This window comes from Hemitrygon akajei, chromosome 19 (genome assembly GCF_048418815.1).
Source record: "Hemitrygon akajei chromosome 19, sHemAka1.3, whole genome shotgun sequence".
In the NCBI taxonomy this organism is placed as follows: Eukaryota; Metazoa; Chordata; class Chondrichthyes; order Myliobatiformes; family Dasyatidae; genus Hemitrygon; species Hemitrygon akajei.
The window spans coordinates 56,086,449-56,104,923 of NC_133142.1; the positions used below are offsets into that span (position 1 = coordinate 56,086,449).

The 18,475-nt window shown below is 38.7% G+C and overlaps 1 protein-coding gene across 7 annotated transcripts in view; it reads right to left on the reverse strand.

The window, feature by feature from the left end:
* Positions 1-18,475, reverse strand: part of dock3 (dedicator of cytokinesis 3) — a 968,429-nt gene that overhangs the window by 304,067 nt on the left and 645,887 nt on the right. For all 7 annotated transcript variants that reach the window (XM_073072555.1, XM_073072554.1, XM_073072550.1 and 4 more), the window contains exons 13-14: positions 17,708-17,796; positions 2,786-2,911 (exon numbers count right to left, since the gene is read on the reverse strand). In XM_073072555.1, coding sequence (XP_072928656.1) covers positions 2,786-2,911; positions 17,708-17,796 — 215 coding nt within the window. The remainder of the gene's footprint in view (positions 1-2,785; positions 2,912-17,707; positions 17,797-18,475) is intronic.

Sequence of the window (18,475 nt, forward strand, 5' to 3'; positions counted from 1 at the left end):
TGATGCTAAAGGGAAGGGGGTGAGAACTGAGTTTGCTGCATCTATTCAGCATACTCAAGATGGTCTCAAGTTCGGGTAACCATCTTCCTGAACCTGAGTCCATGCTGAGTTTGCTGAATAGATGCAGTTTTATATGGAGTACCAAGTACTGTATTAAACCAGCATTACACAAGGATTGATACCACCAACTACCTACTCTGCGTACTGTCAGCATACTTGCATTATGTGTAAAGTGGCATGTTATTCAATCTGAGACATATTTAAGTTGCTCTATAAATGTTTGCTTGAGATTTACAAATGAAGCTGGGATCAAATCAGCACCTTGTAGCAACAACAAAAGAAAGTGCAACAACACAGTATAAACAATGGGGTGTAAAGATGCATATAGTCCAATATACTCAATGATGCTATAACCATGTGTACCTCTTACAAAAGCAATGTTAAATTTGACATCAGCTAAAAATTCAAGCACAGGTCCAGGATTAAAAGTGTTCTCCTTGACACACAAAATTACCAAATAAAATCCAGCACACCACAAAATCCAGCACAAAATTACCAGATAAAATTCATCCATAATGTATCAACATTCATCACTGGTTTCTTTCACTTAACACAGCACCAGTGTTATGGAGTAACTGAACAACGATGCCAATGCTCAGCTGACAAGAAAAGGAAGCAATATATGTAGCAAAAACACTATTTTGGGACTACTCAGCAAGTTACGAGTGTTTGTGGAGAGGGAAACAGAACTCGTTTCAGGCTAGCTACAATATTTTGCTTTCAGTTAATTTGATGGTTTACTGCACAAGGAATTCTATGGGCATAAAGACTGGTTTGGTTACATACATTGGGAAGGACCTCAGACTTGTTCACTGCAAAATTTTCTTTACAAAAAAATAGGTGGAAAGTAAATTAAATGTATAATAAAATCAGGCTACGTCCACACTAGACCAAATAATTTTGAAAACGCCGGTTTCGCGTAAAAACAATAGGCGTCCACACCATGCGTTTTTGAAAATATCTCCGTCCACATTAAAACGGGTATTTGGGTGAATCTCCTCCTACTGGGCATGCGCAGAACAGATCTACAGAAAACAAGCGACATGTTTGGTGTTGAAACTCACTGTGAAAGTATGCGTTTGTCTTGTTACAGACTAGAAAAATTTAAAACGAAATTGCCAAATGACAGACAGCTGTTCGCTCTCACGCAGGAGGACTTAAAACTGATAAAAACAAATACTGGAGCATATGGAGGCAACCAACTGGAAGTTCACGGACAGTATGACCCAGCTGACGACGAACATTGAAAAACTGACTAACTCTGTTGCATTAATAAAACACCTTGTTAAACATATAAAACATGTCTGCATCAGTGTTATCTTGTAACTCCATACAATGTTATATTAGGCTGTTACACATCTATTGTCAGAGAAGTACTTGCATAAATAGGTAAACCACCTTCATACAAGCAAGGACAGAAAACAGGGCAAAGTGAGTACACTTATTTATTCAGTAAGATATGGGTCAAAGTATTTGGTGAGTACATTTCTAACTCTTCTGGCTTCAGTCTCGTTGCCGTCTGTTCTGAAATTGTTAGATTGTGTGGGGGGTTGCGTTCAAGAAAACAATGAAATGCGGCCGTCTGTTCCAGCACGCCGTGACAGCGTTTCTAGATATCTCTGGTTACCCCATCCACACTACTCTTGCCAAGCAGCATTTTCAAATTTACACACTCCGGAGGGCGTTTTAGAAAAGCTCAGTTTTCGGGGGAGGAAAATGCTGTTTCAGTGTGGACGGAGGGTCAAAACGAAGAGAAAAAGCTTTGGTTACAGATTTATCTGATCTAGTGTGTATGTAGCCTGAGGCACAAGCCTCCATTCCTCCAGAAAATGTATTAAATGGTTTCAATAGGATCAGCGAGGGAATTCAATTTTCACAACATTAGCATGTGTTAATTTCTTTCAATGGGAATGAGGTTTATTTCAAATGAATTGCACATTGAAATTACCTTAAACTATTAATATTCATCACATTCTCCAAGTATGAAAAAGTGAATCCATTTCTTATACTGATTTGCATGGTTAGGTATGAATGGTTATTTATATCCTTGAGAGGATTAACTCAGTAGGTACAGAACTGGAATGAAACAAATGGATCAGGGTCATCAACCTGAATTATGAAATTTGCTTCTCTCACCACAGGGAAATACCACGGACTTTCTGAATATTTACAACACTCCCTTTCTTTTAATGAATCATTTGTTTGAATCATTGTTCATTTAACCATTTAGAAATCATTCATTGTCGCATTAAATTTAAAAAAAAAATTTCTGAGCTTTGGACTCGGAAATCTTGTCAGTACGTTTATGTCATGTCAACCACCTTAAATGAAGAAGAATTTCCTGCCAGCATAGGTTTAAATTTGCATTGCCATTTCCAACTCCTTTTCTCTAGTCTAGTTTTGCAAATTAGTTTAATGTATTATTTTATATATTCTTGAGATTGCTTTCTAATTTCGCTATTCATTTTTCATAATTCCAAACCTTGCCACCAGAGATGCACTTCATAGCTCTTTCCGTAACAAACATTTGAGAATATGCCTTTGTGAGGAAATTTATCAATGTGATTTGGTGCACATTCTTTTCTAATCTCCAGACACATAGAAGTTCTCAACCAATGATGAATATAAAATTCCTATGTACAGTACCTTATTTCTCACTGATTTCTTTTAAAATGAAGCACTTAGCTCCAATTACATTCCACAGTAACTACAGGTCAAAGCCTACCTGGCATGATGACGTCAGGAAAACCTAGTTTGCGGGTGATGGCCACTCCCCGGTTAAAGATAATGGGATTCTCTCTGCGAATATGATCCATATCACCTCGAAGCAGCTGGAGAGAAATGATCATTCCTGTAAAATGAGAGAGAACATAACTGAAATGAGGCCCACTTATTTTTCTGGATCTCATAGTGTGATTCAGATTTATCTCCTTGCTAGAAGCTTACTAAGTCTCAGTTTATTAAAAGCGCTTAGAAGTTTAACATTTTGTTTTTGTTTATGCAGCATAGTACACTAGAACAAAATTGCTGGACGTGTTACAGAATGTGGCTTCCATCTGCTTGAATAACACGGTACCCGCCCTTAAGTACTTCAGCATTCTTTACCCATTTGATGGAAGATAGCAGAAGAAGCTGAATACCTACAGCAACCTAAAGGTGCAAGATGCTTTAAAGAATTAAATAAATTTCTGTTGCAAAGAATGGGGTGAACCCAAACGCAGGACACTGGCACGGAGATTGAGTTAGGATGCAGACGAGGGTGTGAGAGTGAACGGCAACCAGGAGGGTGAACAAGAAAGCAGGAGGCGGGCAGAACTTATCTTGACATAGGGCGTTGCTGGTGCTGAACGGCAAACAGGAGACAGGCGGCAGGCAAATCATCTTGACACGGAGCATAGAAAGGCAAGCGACAGACAATACTTTTCTTGACATGGAGAGACGGAGTTACAGAGGTAAACCTCAGTACTGAAATAAAACTTAGAATACATAATCCTAAGCGGCCGGGAACGTTAATTATCACACTGATCAAACAATGATCTGGCAATGAGTGGATGCAAAACTGGGGTTTTTATGCTGCAGGTCTTGATGAGAACCAGGTGTGCCGCCATCAAAGGGAATTAGGAGAAAATGGGGAATTAACGGTCGGGACCGTGACAGTTTCTGGCTTCAAAGTTTAAGAGCAGCCTCCTAAATTGGCTGTATGATAAGTAAAAGAGTACTACCATTTCTTTGGTATCTATCAATGACTTGGATATGGATGTGCTGGGGGAAAGCTCAAGATTTGTACATGACTATCATTCAGTAACACTCATATCTATGATGGATGAAGTGCTTTGAGAGGTTTATTATGGCTAAAACCAACTCAGCAAGGACCTGGAACCACTGCAATTTGCCTTTCACCACAATAGGTCTACAGAGGATACGATCTCATTGGTTCTTTAGGCGGTCTTGGATCACTTGGATCACCTAATACTTCTGAAAGGATGCTGTTTATTGCATACTGCTGAGCATTTAACACAATTATTTCTACAGTTCTGATCAAAAAGCTCCAAAACCTGGGCCTTTGTACCTTCCTCTTCAACTGGATCCTCAACTTCCTCAAATGAAGACCACAGTCTGTGCGGATCGGAAATATCATCTCCACCTTGCTAACTAACAATCAACACTGGTGCACCTCAAGGATGTGTCCTCTGTTCTCTCTTCACCCATGACTGTATGGCTAGGCACAGCTCAAATGCCAGCTATATATTTGTTGATGACACACTATTGTTGGCAGTATTTCGGATGGTGACGAGAAGGTGTACAGGAGTGAGATATATCAACTAGCAGAGTGGTGTTACAGCAACAACTTTGCACTCAGGAAGGGTAAGATGAGGCAACACACACCAGCCCTAACAGAGGGATCAAAATTGGAAAAGTGAGCAGTTTCAAGATCCTGGGTGTCAATGTATCTGAGGATCTATCTGGGTCCAATATATTGATGCAGTAACAAACAAGGCACAGCAGCAGCTATATTACATCAGGAGTTTGAGGAAATTTGGTATGTTACCAAAGACTCTCGCAAATTTCTACAGATGTACTGTGGAGAACATTCTGTCTGGCTGAATTACCATCTGATATGGGGGTGGTGGTGGGTGGGTACTGCACAGGACTGAAAGAAGATGCATAAAGTTGTGAACTCAGTCAACTCCATCATAAGTATTAGCCGCTGTAGCATCCAGGACATTTTCAAGGAGTGATGTCTCAAAAAGGTGGCATCCATCATTAAGGACCTCCATCACCCAGGACATAACCTTTTCTCATTGCTACCAGCAGGAAGAAAGTACAGCAGCCTGAAGGCATGCACTCAATGATTCAGGAACAGTTTCTTCCCCTCTGCCAGCAAGTTTCTGAATGGACACTGAAAGCATGAGCACTATCTCACTACTTTTTTAATTTATTTATTTTATATTTATATATAAACCTCTCAACCTCTCACTGTTACGGGTGGAAGTTCCCACTTGCTTCAAAAAGGCAACAAATATACCAGTGCCTAAGAAGATTAATGTGAGCTGCCTTAATGATTATCGCCCAGTAGCACTCACATCTACAGTGATCAAATGCATTGAGAGGTTGGTCATGACTAGACTGAACTCCTGCCTCAGCAAGGACCTGGACCCACTGCAATTTGCATATTGCAAATGCAATCTCAATGGCTTTTCACACAGCCTTAGTCCACCTGGACAATGTAAGCACCTATGTCAGGATGCTGTTCATTGACTGTATCTTAGCATTTAATACCTTCATTCCCAGAATCCTGATTGATACAGAACCTGGACCTGTGTACCTCTCTCTGCAATTGGATCCTTGACTTTCTAACCGGAAGACCACAATCTGTGCGGATTGGTGATAATATCTCCTCCTCGCTGACGATCAACACTGGCGCACCTCTGGAGTGTGTTCTTGGCCCACTGTTCTACTCTCTCTATACCCATGACTATGTGGCTAGGCATAGCTCAAATACCATCTATAAATTTGCTGTAATACAACCATTGTTGGTAGAATCTCAGATGGAGAAGAGAGGTTGTAGAGAAGCAAAATATGCCAACTAGTGGAGTGGTGTTGCAGCAACAACCTTGCACTCAATGTCAGTAAGACGAAAGAGCTGATTGTGGACTTGAGGAAGGGTAAGATGAAGGAACACAAACCAATCCTCATAGAGGGATCAGAAGTGGAGTGAGTGAGCAGCTTCAAGTTCCTGGGAGTCAAGATCTCTGAGGATCTAACCTGGTCCCATCATATCAATGCATTTATAAAGAAGGCAAGACAGCGACTATACTTCATTAGGGGTTTAAAGAGATTTAGTATGTCAACAAAAACACTCAAAAACTTCTATAGTTGTACCGTGAAGAGCATTCTGACAGGCTATATCACTGTCTGGTATGGGGGAGGGGGAGCTACTGCACAGGACTGAAAAAAACTGCAGAGGGTCGTAAATTTAGTCGGATCCATCTTACGTACTAGCCTACAAAGTACCCAGGACATCTTCAAGGAGCGGTGTCTCAGAAAGGGAGCATCCATTATTAAGGACCTCCAGCACCCAGGGCATGCCCTTTTCTCACTGTTACCATCAGGTAGGAGATACAGAAACCTGAAGGCATATACTCAGCGATTCAGGAACAGTTTCTTCCCATCTGCCATCTAATTCCTAAATGGACATTGAACCCATGAACACTACCTCACTTTTTAAATAAATATTATTGCTTTTTTTGCCCAATTTTTAATCCATTCAATATGCATATACTGTAATTTATTTATTTATTCTTCTATATTAAGTATTGTATTGAATTGCTGCCGCTAAGTTAACAAATTTTATGACACATACTGGTGATAATAAACCTGATTCTGATTCTACAAATGTTTGTATATTTACAAATAATTCACAGTTTTTATTGTTACGTAATGCAGTGTATCATTGCCACAAAAACAATAAATTTCACGACATATGATGGTGATATTAAACCTGATTCTGATATGAAACTAACAATATAAAAGAAGATCGCAGAAGTTTTTTTAAAGATTCATAAAGGGTACTAGAGAGGTAAGAATCGACATTAAACCACTTGACAATGAGGTTGGAGAAGCAAAAATGGAAAACAGGGAAATGGTGGAGGAGCATCAGTGCTTACAGTGGAAGACATCAGGAACGTGCCAGAAAATCAAGAGAGTCAGAGAGCAGAGATGAATGCAGTGGGCATTACTAAGGAGTAAGTACTGAGGAAACTGAAAGCCAGAAGGTGGATGAATGGCATATATCGGATGGACTACACCTCTGAAAGAGGTGGATGAACAGATTAGTAGTGATCTTTTTTTTTTTTATTAGTTTTTTTATACATTTTCTACATAGCTACAGATAAAAAAAACCCCGGATCAAAATGAAGAACGTTGATACAGTGCAAAAATAAACATACAATAATAATATAATACAAGAAAGATAATTGAGAAAGCACCCAAATTGAAGACATGTAAAATTAGTATCCTCCCCAAGCCCCGCAACAAGAAAAAACTCCAGACCAACCACAACACAATATAGAGAATATAAATCAGGACAATCAAACCCCCAAAACTGTAAATACACTTAGCAACAGAGGATATTAATGCCTACTACAAAAAAAAGGAGCTGAAAGCAAGGGACCGAAAAAAAACCTTAGTTAAGAGGAAGGTTATGAAAGTACTCAATAAAAGGTCCCCAGACCTTATAGAACTTTAAATCTGAATTAAGGACTGAATAATGAATTTTTTTCAAGGTCTAAGCAGGCCATAATATCGTTAAGCCATTGAGCATGTGTGGGCGGGGCAACATCTCTCCATCTAAGGAGGATTAAACGTCTAGCCAGGAGAGAGGCAAAAGATAATATTCGACACTTAGTCGAACTCAGACGTAAATCTGTCTCACCCCAGAAACCGAACAAAGCAATTAAAGGGTTAGGTTCTAGGTGGTGATTCAGAATATACGATAACGTTATGAAGACATCTTTCCAAAATTTCTCCAAGCTAGGACTAAACCAGTACATATGAATGAGAGAGGCCTCGCCCCTTTTGCATTTATCACAAAGCGGACTGATGTTAGGGTAAAATCGAGATAATTTAGATTTAGACATATGGGCTCTATGAACAATCTTAAACTATAAAAGGCAATGGCGAGCACAAAGAGAGGTTGAATTAACCGATTTGAGAATCGAGTCCCAAGTCTCATCGGATAAAGAGGTATTTAAATCATGCTCCCATGCCATTTTAATTTTATCCACAGGGGCACGTCGTAGGGCTGCTAATTTATCACGAATAAATGATATTAAACCTTTACCTAGTGGATTAATAGAAAGAAATAAGTCCATAACATTTTTCTCAGGCATTTCAGGGAAGTTAGGGATTAAAGGAGTAATAAAGTGTCTAATTTGGAGATATCTAAAAAAATGAGCATTAGGCAAATTGAACTTAGCAGAGAACTGTTGAAAAGAGGCGAAGCGATTATCAATAAAAAGATCTTCAAAATGTCTAATGCCCTTCCTATACCAATCATGGAAGGCTGAGTCATACGTAGTAGGTAAAAAAAGGTGATTATGTAAGATAGGGCTAGAAAAGGAAAAACCATGGAAACCATAAAATTTCCTAAACTGAGCCCATATACGCAAAGTGTGTCTGACAAGAGGGTTAACTATTAATCTGGACAAACTACTAGGGAGTACAGAGCCGAGAAGTGCAGAGATAGATAATTCTTTAGTGGAGCTCAACTCCATTGCCACCCAATTAGGGCACTCGGGTTGGCCATGGAAAAAAGACCAAAAGGTAGCACAACGTATATTGGCTGCCCAATAATATAAACGAAAGTTAGGTAAAGCCATGCCACCCTCTTTTTTAGATTTTTGGAGATAAACTTTGTTAATTCTAGAGCACTTATTCTTCCACAGATATGACAAAATAATAGAGTCTAAGGAATCAAAAAAAGATTTAGGAATAAAAATTGGGATTGATTGAAATAAATATAAAAGTTTAGGGAGAACATACATTTTAACAACATTAATATGACCTACCAAAGACATAGATAGAGGTGACCATTGTAACAGACTCTGTTTAATAGTATATGAAAGATTGGCAAAATTTTCACAAAAGAGATCTTTAAACTTCCTTGTGACTGTAATCCCAAGATAAGTAAATTGATTGTGGACTACTTTAAAAGGGAGATCATGAAATGTTAATTCTTGTGCTTCTTTATTAATTGGGAAAAGTTCGCTCTTATGTAAATTAAGTTTATATCCAGAGAACTGGCTAAACTGGTCAAGAAGTGAAAACATTGGAGGTAAGGATGTAGACGGATTTGAAAGAAAAAGTAATAAGTCATCAGCATAAAGAGAAACTTTATGCTCAACACCCCCTCTCCAAATCCCGGTCAGTTCAGGACAATTTCGAAAAGCTATCGCCAAAGGTTCTATAGCCAAATCAAAGAGAAAGGGACTTAAAGGGCATCCCTGACGGGTGCCATGTTTGAGGTTAAATAACTGGGATTTCTGAGAATTAGTTAAAACAGTAGGGCACAAATACAGCAAATTGATCCAAGAGATAAAACTTTGACCGAAGTCAAATTTTTCTAAAACTGCAAAAAGGTAGTTCCACTCTATACGATCAAAAGCTTTCTCCGCATCAAGGGAAATAACACATTCAGGAATCCCAGTTGGAGGTGAATATAAAATGTTAAATAAACGCCGAATGTTAAAAAAAGGAAGACAGTTTTTAATAAAACCAGTTTGATCATCAGAAATAATAGAGGGAATAACAGTTTTTAATCTATAAGCCAAAACTTTGGCCAAGATTTTAACATCAACATTAAGCAATGAAATCGGCCTATATGAGAAACACTCTGTTGGGTCTTTACCCTTTTTTAATAAAAGAATAATAGAAGCCTCATTAAAAGAGGGTGGCAATTTGCCGTAGTTAAACGAGTCAGATAATACTGAAAGTAACTGAGGGGAGAGAAGTGAAGAGAATGATTTATAAAATTCTACGGGGAACCCATCAGGTCCAGGAGATTTCCCTGAGGACAATGCAGAAATTGCAGAAGATATTTCTTCTGATGATATAGGCGCATTAAGTTTGGCTTTAAAATCAGATGAAAGCGAAGGAATATTCAGATTATTTAAAAAATGATCGATAGAGATATTGTCATTCAAAGATTCAGAGGAATAAAGTCGAGAATAGAAATTTTTAAATGCGTCATTGATTTCTAAGTGATTCGATGTAAGGTCTCCATTCTCCTTCTGGATCTTTGTAATATGTTGTTTGGCTTTGGAACGCCTCAGCTGATTGGCTAGAAATTTACCAGATTTGTCACCATGAATATAAAAACAACTCTTACTTTCAAGAAGTTGGTGTTCGACAGGTTGAGTGGACAGAAGATTAAATTTAGTTTGAAGTTCTACACATTTCTTGTATAGTTCAGGATTCTTAGTTTGAGCATACAGTTGATCCAATTCTTTAATCTGATTAATGAGGTCTAATCGATCTGCACAGGACTTTCTATTAAGATTTGCTGTATAGGAGATTATTTGACCCCTCAGATATGCTTTCATGGCAATCCCAGACAATCTGGGATGACACTTCAGGTGATGTATTGGTGTTAAAATAAAAGGTTATCTGATCCTTGATAAATTTTAGAAAATCATCATCCGATAGTAAAGTCGAGTCAAACCGCCAGTGTTTATTCCTCTGAGGAAGGCCAGGAAAATTTAAAGACAGAGTAATTGGGGCATGGTCAGAAATCAGTATACTCTGATAATCACAAGAATAGACAAATGGAATGAGTTGATTGTCGAGTAAGAAGTAGTCAATTCTAGTAAAGGTATGGTGAACATGTGAAAAAAAAGAATAATTTCTCTCAGTAGGATGAAGGAAACGCCATATATCAAAGATACCATAATTAGAGAGAAACGATTGAATAACTGAGGCAGATTTAGTAGGTGGTCTAGTAACAGAGGACGATCAATCCAAACTAGGATCTAACCAACAATTGAAATCACCACCCAGTATAAGAGAGTATGAGTTTAAGTCTGGTAGTGAGGAGAAAAAACGTTCAAAAAAATTAACATAATCAAAATTGGGGGCATACAGATTTGCTAGTACAACTTTAGTATTATATAGTTTACCAGAAACAATAACAAAACGGCCATTTGTATCAGATATCTTATTATGGAGTTCAAAATGAATATTTGAATTAATAAGGATAGAGACCCCCCTAGCTTTGGCAGCAAAGGATGAATGAAAATGCTGACCTGCCCACTTTGACAAAAGCCGGGAGTTATCAGAACAAGGAATATGAGTTTCTTGAAGGAAAGCAATGTCCGCTTTGAGTTGTTTAATATGTGAGAAGACCTTCCTTCTTTTAACAGGGTGATTCAATCCCTTTACATTCCAGCTCACAAATTTAAGTGTATTAACCATTATCAATTGTTAGTGCGTAGAAGGCAGCAGGCATATAAAAAGTCAAGCAGTACAATAACAGTCTGGGAGCAAAAATGTAAACATAGATTCGTAGAATCAAAACAGAAACATGTCCTGAGTAACAGAGGAAAGCAAAGGAAACAGTGAGTGGTGTTGGAACTGGAGAATCCACCCCACCCACCCAACCCAAAACTAGACGGCTACCAAAAAAAGCAGCTAGCTCTACCAAAAAAATTAACCCAAGTATGACTTCTAGTTCTGTGTCGTTAACAACAGTTCTGTATAAATACTATAGCAAATGGTAACTAGTTTATGCACTAGAAAACATAACAAATAGGAACAGCTTCAGCAGAAGTGTGAGACTTAATACAAAGAAAATCAAAAGAAAACCAAAACTAACTTACCCGCGAAAAATTATAGAAGATTAAAAGAAAAAAAAAGGGGAGGGAGAAGAGGGAAATTATAGATTCGAAAAGAGTATGTATCAACCATTTACAGAAAAAAAAGCAAAACTTAAACTATGAATCAACCAACAGGGAGGCCTTCAATAAAAACTCCCAACCTCCAAAACAAGTTAAAGTCAATTGTAGATCTCTATAGATAAAGTTATACAAGAATACAATGGATTGCACAGGTACAAACTAAACGTCCGCAGGGAAACATTAAACTCGGATTATCTATTTAGAAAAAACGCACCAAGTCCAGGGAGAGATTGTCTACAGCCCTTAGAGTCTCAATAGATAATGTCTGAATTATTCAAGTACAGTCTGAGTCAGGAAAAAAAAAGCTTTACTACGAGAGGTACTTATCCACCATTTTAGAAGGTCAGACCGGGTTCCTGAGGAGACGGGATAGCTGGAAGACTTCCAACAAATGCCTCAGCATCCTTCACTGATTTAAACCACTTATATTTCTTGGAATTACAGTCACAAGGAAGTTTAAAGATCTCTTTCGTGAAAACTTTGTCAATCTTTCATATGCTACAAAACAGAGTCTGGTACAATGGTCACCTCTATCTATGTCCTTGGTAGGTCGTATCAATGTTGTCAAAATGTATGTTCTCCCCAAATTCTTATACTTATTTCAATCTATCCCAATTTTTATTCCTAAATCTTTTTTTGATTCCTTAGACTCTATTATTTTGTCATATCTGTGGCAGAATAAGCGCTCTAGAATTAATAAAATCCACCTCCAAAAATCTAAAAAAGAGGGTGGCATGGCTTTACCTAACTTTCGCTTATATTACTGGGCAGCTAATATACGTTGTGCTGCCTTCTGGTCTTTCTTCCACAGTCAACCTGAGTGCCCTAACTGGGTGGCAATGGAGTTGAGCTCCACTAAAGAATTATCTATATCTGCACTTCTTGGCTCTGCACTCCCTAGCAGTCTGCCCAGATCAATAGCTAATCCTCTGGTCAGACACACTTTGCGTATATGGGCTCAGTTCAGGAAATGCTATGGTTTCCAGGGGTTTTCCATTTCTAGCCCTGTCGCACATAATCACCTTTTTTTACCTACCACGTTTGATTCAGCATTCCATGTTTGGTACAGGAAGGGCATTAGACATTTTGAAGATCTCTTCATTGATAACCGCTTCGCTTCTTTTCAACAGCTCTCTGTTAAGTTCAACCTGCCTAACGCTCACTTTTTCAGATATCTCCAAATCCGACACTTTACTGCTCCTTTAATTCCTAACTTTCCTGAAATGCCTGTGAAAAATGCTATGGACCTATTTCTCTCCATTAATCCACTAGGTAAAGGTTTAATTTCAATTATCCAAGATAAACTAGCAGCCTTACGACGGGCCCCTGTGGATAAAATTAAAATGGCCTGGGAGCAGGATTTAAATATCTCCTTATCCGAGGTGAGCTGGGACTCAGTTCTCAAATCGGTTAACTCAACCTCTCTTTGTGCTCGCCATTGTCTCTTACAGTTTAAGATTGTTCATAGAGCCCATATGTCTAAATCTAAACTATCTCGATTCTACCCTGGCATTAGTCTGCTCTGTGATAAATGCAAGAGGGGCGTGGCCTCTCTCATCCATATATACTGGTTCTGTCCTAGCTTGGAGAAATTCTGGAAAGATGTCTTCACTACACTATTGGGTATTCTGAATCAGCACCTAGAACCTAACCCCTTAATTGCTCTGTTCGGTTTTTGGGGCGAGACAGATTTATGTCTGGGTCCGACCAAATGCCGAATACTATCCTTTGCCTCTCTCCTGGCGAGACGCTTGATCCTCCTTAGATGGAGAGATGTTGCCCCGCCCACTCATGCGCAATGGCTTAACGACATTATGGCCTGCTTGGACCTCGAAAAAATTCATTATTCAGTTCTCAATTCGGATTTAAAGTTCCATAAGATCTGGGGGCCTTTTATCGAGTACTTTCATAACCTTCCTCTTGACTAGGGTTTTTTTTTCTTTTCGGTCCCTTGCTTTCAGCTCCCTTTTTTTTTCTGGTAGTAGGCATTATTATCCTCTGTTGCTAAGTGTATTCACAGTCTGGGAGTTTGACTGTCCGGACTTATACTCTCTATATTGTGTGGTGGTTGGTCTGGAATTGTTTTTTTTCTTGTGTTGTGGGGTTTGGGGAGGACACTAAGCTCACTTGTCTTTAATTTAGGTGCTTTTTTGTTAAATTCTCTTCCTCTGTAGCATATTGTTATTGTATGCTTAACCTTGCTCTGTATTAATGCTCCTCATTGGGATTTGGGGTTTTTAATTTTGTAAAATGTTTTGAAAAACTAATAAAAATTTTTTAAAAAAAACAAAACACTTATATTCTCCAGTAGTAAGCGTAATTCGCAGGTCGGCTGGATTGCGAAGAGAGGGTCTAAAACCACGATCAAAAAACACTTTCATTACACCTTTAAACTCAGCGCGCATCTTCAGAACCTGGGGGGCAAAATCCTCCACAAAACGAATGACTGTATTTTGAAAAGCAAAAGTACCTCTGCTGCGTGCCTCCATAATCAAACGGTTTTTCACCTGGTATTGATGAAAGCACAAAATTACCGGCCGTGGACAGGAACCCAGAGTTGCACGGGGAAGGTAGATCCTGTGTGCTCTTTCAAGCTCAGGTGCAGTCGGAAGAAATTCTTTCCCAAAAATCTCACAGAGAAAATCGGAAAAAAATTTCACGGGAGAGCCCTGTTCGGTGGCCTCTGGCAAACCAAGAATTTGTAGATTGCAACGTCTGCTACGGTTTTCAAGATCCACCATTTTGGAAAAAAGCTTACAAATCTGCTGCTCTAGGCTGGAGCAGAGGGTTTCCAGATATTGGACACGGCGTTTTAGATCTTCAGAAGTTGAGTCGATGCAAGATAAATGTTCGGCATGTTCGTCCACTCTAGCGTTGATCCGATCCAATTTGACATCCAGCTGGTTGAAAGAAGTTCTAAATTCCTTTAAAATATCTTGTCGATGCTGTTCCAACGCAGCGAGAATGTCAACTGGCAAAGCCGTAGAAATTTTTTTCCCGGTTTTAGTACTTTTGTTAGACATTATAAGATAGATGTGTTCGCAGGCAAGTAAGAGAAACCTAATAAAATACCTAACTAAGGTTTAAGAATGGAGACATATAGTGCAAAGGTAGGGAAAACTGACGGAGCAAAAGTTCAGAACAGCTAAACAGTCGCCATCTTGCCGGAAGTCCCGTAGTGATCTTTCAATAATCACTAGAATCAGAGAGGTCCCAGAGGACTGGAAAATTACAAATATGAAATCCACATCCACTGTTTAGGAGGGAGAGAGATAAAATGAGTTTGAACAGCATTTCAAAAATACTGAAAAGATATTCAACAGAGAACATATACTGAAGAAAAGGTAACTCTTCTAGGGATGACATTCGTAACAACAATATACAACAACCGACAATCCACGTTAAGCTTGTATCTTGTAAAAAACAGGAGGAGCAGCATTATGGGGACTTGAGTGGCTGAGACAACTGCAACTTAATTGGAAATCCATCCACGATTTGTATGATACATCCCCTGCAGTAGAATCAACTGTAAGTGAAAAGTAAGGTCCTGGATGATGCCACAACAGTGGTCAAGGTTGGCACTGGAAAACTCAAATATGTCAAGGGAAAAATGGTGTTAAATGAAAATGCTACATCCAAATTTTACAAAGCCCATCTGCTTCCTTATACCATCTGTTATAAAGTAGCCAGTGAGCTAGATTGTATGGAGGCTGAAGGAATTCTTTCCTAGTTTGAGTGGAGTCTATGGGCAACACCAGTGGTCCCAGTAGACACAAAGAATGGGTCTGTCAGGATCTGTAGTAATCTTAAGGTCACCATCAACCCATTACTGAAAGTAGATCATTTACCCTCTGCACATGATGGAGGATACTGAATCTTTGCAAAACTTTCTGGAAGAAAACATTTTGGCAGAGTTTTCCTTTCAATTAGTTTTATGTTTTAGAGAAACATACAATACAAAACATTCAATATGTACTTTGATAATAAATATACTTTGAACTTTAATTGTCCTCATTTGAAAATATTTCTTGATCATTGCTGTGTCAGTATCCTGATATCCTCAACCTAACAACAGGTTTCACCACATTGACTGTATTAGTTCTGATTATAGAAACATAGAAAACCTACAGCACAATACAGTAACAATTATGGCTACTGTTCAAGGGTAATTAACAATATGCTATCAATACCAATGTTCATTTTGTGAATGAGTAAGTTTGTCCGAGTCCCCTAATTGATTCAAGGTCAACCAATTTCAGGAAGCTTGGAGGCAGTCTCCCTATAACCATAAGATATAGGAGCAGAATTAGGCCATTCAGCCCATCAAGTCAGCTCCGTCATTCCATCATGGCTGATCCCGGATCCCACTCAACCCCATACACCTGCCTTCTCGCCATATCCTTTAATGCCCTGACTGGTCAGGAAACAATCTTCCGCCCTAAATATATGCACGGACTTGGTTTCCACTACAGTCAGTGACAGAGCATTCCACAGATTTACTACACTTTGGTTAAAATAAAATCCTCCTTACTTCATTCTAAAAGGTTCCTCCCCCCCACCCCAATTTTGAGGCTGTGCCCTCTAGTTCTGGAAACCCCCCACCATAGGAAACATCCTCTCCACATCCACTGTATCTAGTCCTTTCAACATTCGTTAAGTTTCAATGAGGTCCCCTTCATGTCCTTCTGAATTCCCGACAGTATAGGCCCAAAGCTGCCAAACTCTCTTCATATGTTAACCCCTGCATTCCTGTAATCATCTTTGTGAACCTCCTCTGGACTCTCTCCAATGACAACACATTCCTTCTGAAATATGGGGCCAAAACTGTTGACAATACTCCAAGGGTGGCCTGACCAGTGTCTTATAAAGGCTCAGCATTATCTCCTTGCTTTTATATTTTATTTCCCTTGAAATAAATGCCAACATTGTATCTGCCTTCTTTACCACAGACTCAACCTGTAAACTAACCTTCTGGGAGTCTCTCATGAGGACTCCTAAGTTCCTCTGCATCTCTGACTTTTGAACCTTCTCCCCATTTAGATGATAGTCCACACTGTTATTCTTTTTACCAAAATGCATTATCATACATTTCTCAACACTGTATTCCATCTGCCACTTTTTTGCCCATTCTTCCAATTTGTCAAAGTCCAGCTGCAATCGCATTGCTTCCTCAGCACTACCTAACCCCCACCTATCTTCGTAAATAACTTTGCCACAAAGCCATCAATTCCATTATTTAAATCATTGACAATCAATGTGAAAAGCAGCGGTCCCAATACTGACCCCTGAGGAACATTACTAGTCACTAGCAGCCAACCAGAAAGGATTTCCCTTTACAGAAACCATGCTGACTTTGACTTATTTTATCATTAGTCTCCAAGTACCTCGAAACCTCATCCTTAATAATAGACTCCAACACTTTCGCAACCACTGAGGTTAGGCTAACTGGCCTATAATTTCCTTTCTTTTGCCTTCCTCCCTTCTTAAAGAGTGGAGTGACATTTACAAACTTCCTGTCTTCCAGGACCATACCAGAATCAAGTGATTCTTGAAAGATCATCCATTATCTCTTCAGCAAACTCTCTCAGGACTCTGGGATGTAGTCCATCTGGCCCAGGTGACTTATCCACCTTAATACCTTTGAGTTTGCCTAGCACTTTTTCCTTTGTAATAGCAAAGGCATTCACTCCTGCTCGCAGACACTCACGGATGTCTGGCACACTGCTAGTGTCTTCCACAGTGAAGACATTTGCAAAGTATCCATTAAGTTCATCTGCCATTTCTTTGTCCCCCATTACTACCTCAGCAGCATCAAAAGCATTGCAGGATTTATTATGGTTGCACTCCCGGTGTGTCTCTGGACTAGATGCTGTGGCTACTCCTACTTAACAATGACAGCACCTTAAAAGTACTCATTATTTCAAAATTATAACTTCATTCCTTCACCTGATTTATTATTTCAATTAGTGGAAAGTGAAATGATGTAATATTTTTCACTATCAACAACTTACAATAATTTTAAAGGGTGATTGTTTGAGCTATGTTTACTATAGAGAAGCTGTCACTTAATTCCAAACTATAAGACAGAAATGGAATACAATATGCAAAAATAGAATTTCTGCTATGTACAAAATTTTGGTGGCTTAGGTTTATGACAAAAAAAGATGAAACTACATGAACAAGTTACAATTTACCATAATTTGAGCTGGCTGCGGTGTATTTGTTGCTGGATTTGCGAATTATATTTTCATGGATTTGATGCCACTCATTCTCATTATTGCATCTGTTCAAAGAAAACACATGGGAAATAAGGCATTATAAATCTTTTCTTAGTCAGCAGAAGACAGTCATAGACTTGTACAAAAGCACAATATACCTTTTCACCCAAGTATTAAAATATTCACAATAGTTCAAGATCTGTTTCATAGTGAATTAAAGCTTGGCATCAGTTACAGTACATAGAGGCACAATGCTCTAGATGTGTAAAAGCTCAAAGTTCTAGAGCAGATTAAAACAAACTATTATTTACACACATCATGGAGTCTATGGTAATGATATGTAGTGAATAGTCAAAAATATTCATCAGTTCCAAAAATTCATGTTCAATTGTACCTCCAGAATCATAATTTTAAAACAGATTTGTTCCCACTGAGAAAGTTAACAGTTGCAACCCTCAAATCATTGGCAGGAACTTGGAAAACTTCTGGCAATGGAATTTAAGGTGGGAATGAACCTTAAATAAACTCTCTATAAGAGCTGTATTACATTTTGTTTTCATTGTGAATTGCGCATATCCATGAGTGTAAAAAAATATAGATCATGGTTGGGCCCTAATCTTAGATTAACATGACAATACCTCCTTTCCTCTCAAGTAATAATGGGCATTAAAAAAAACAAAGGGACACCTGTAGTTATAATGTTGATCTCTGCATGAAAGTTAATGAAGTAATGCTTGAGGCAAA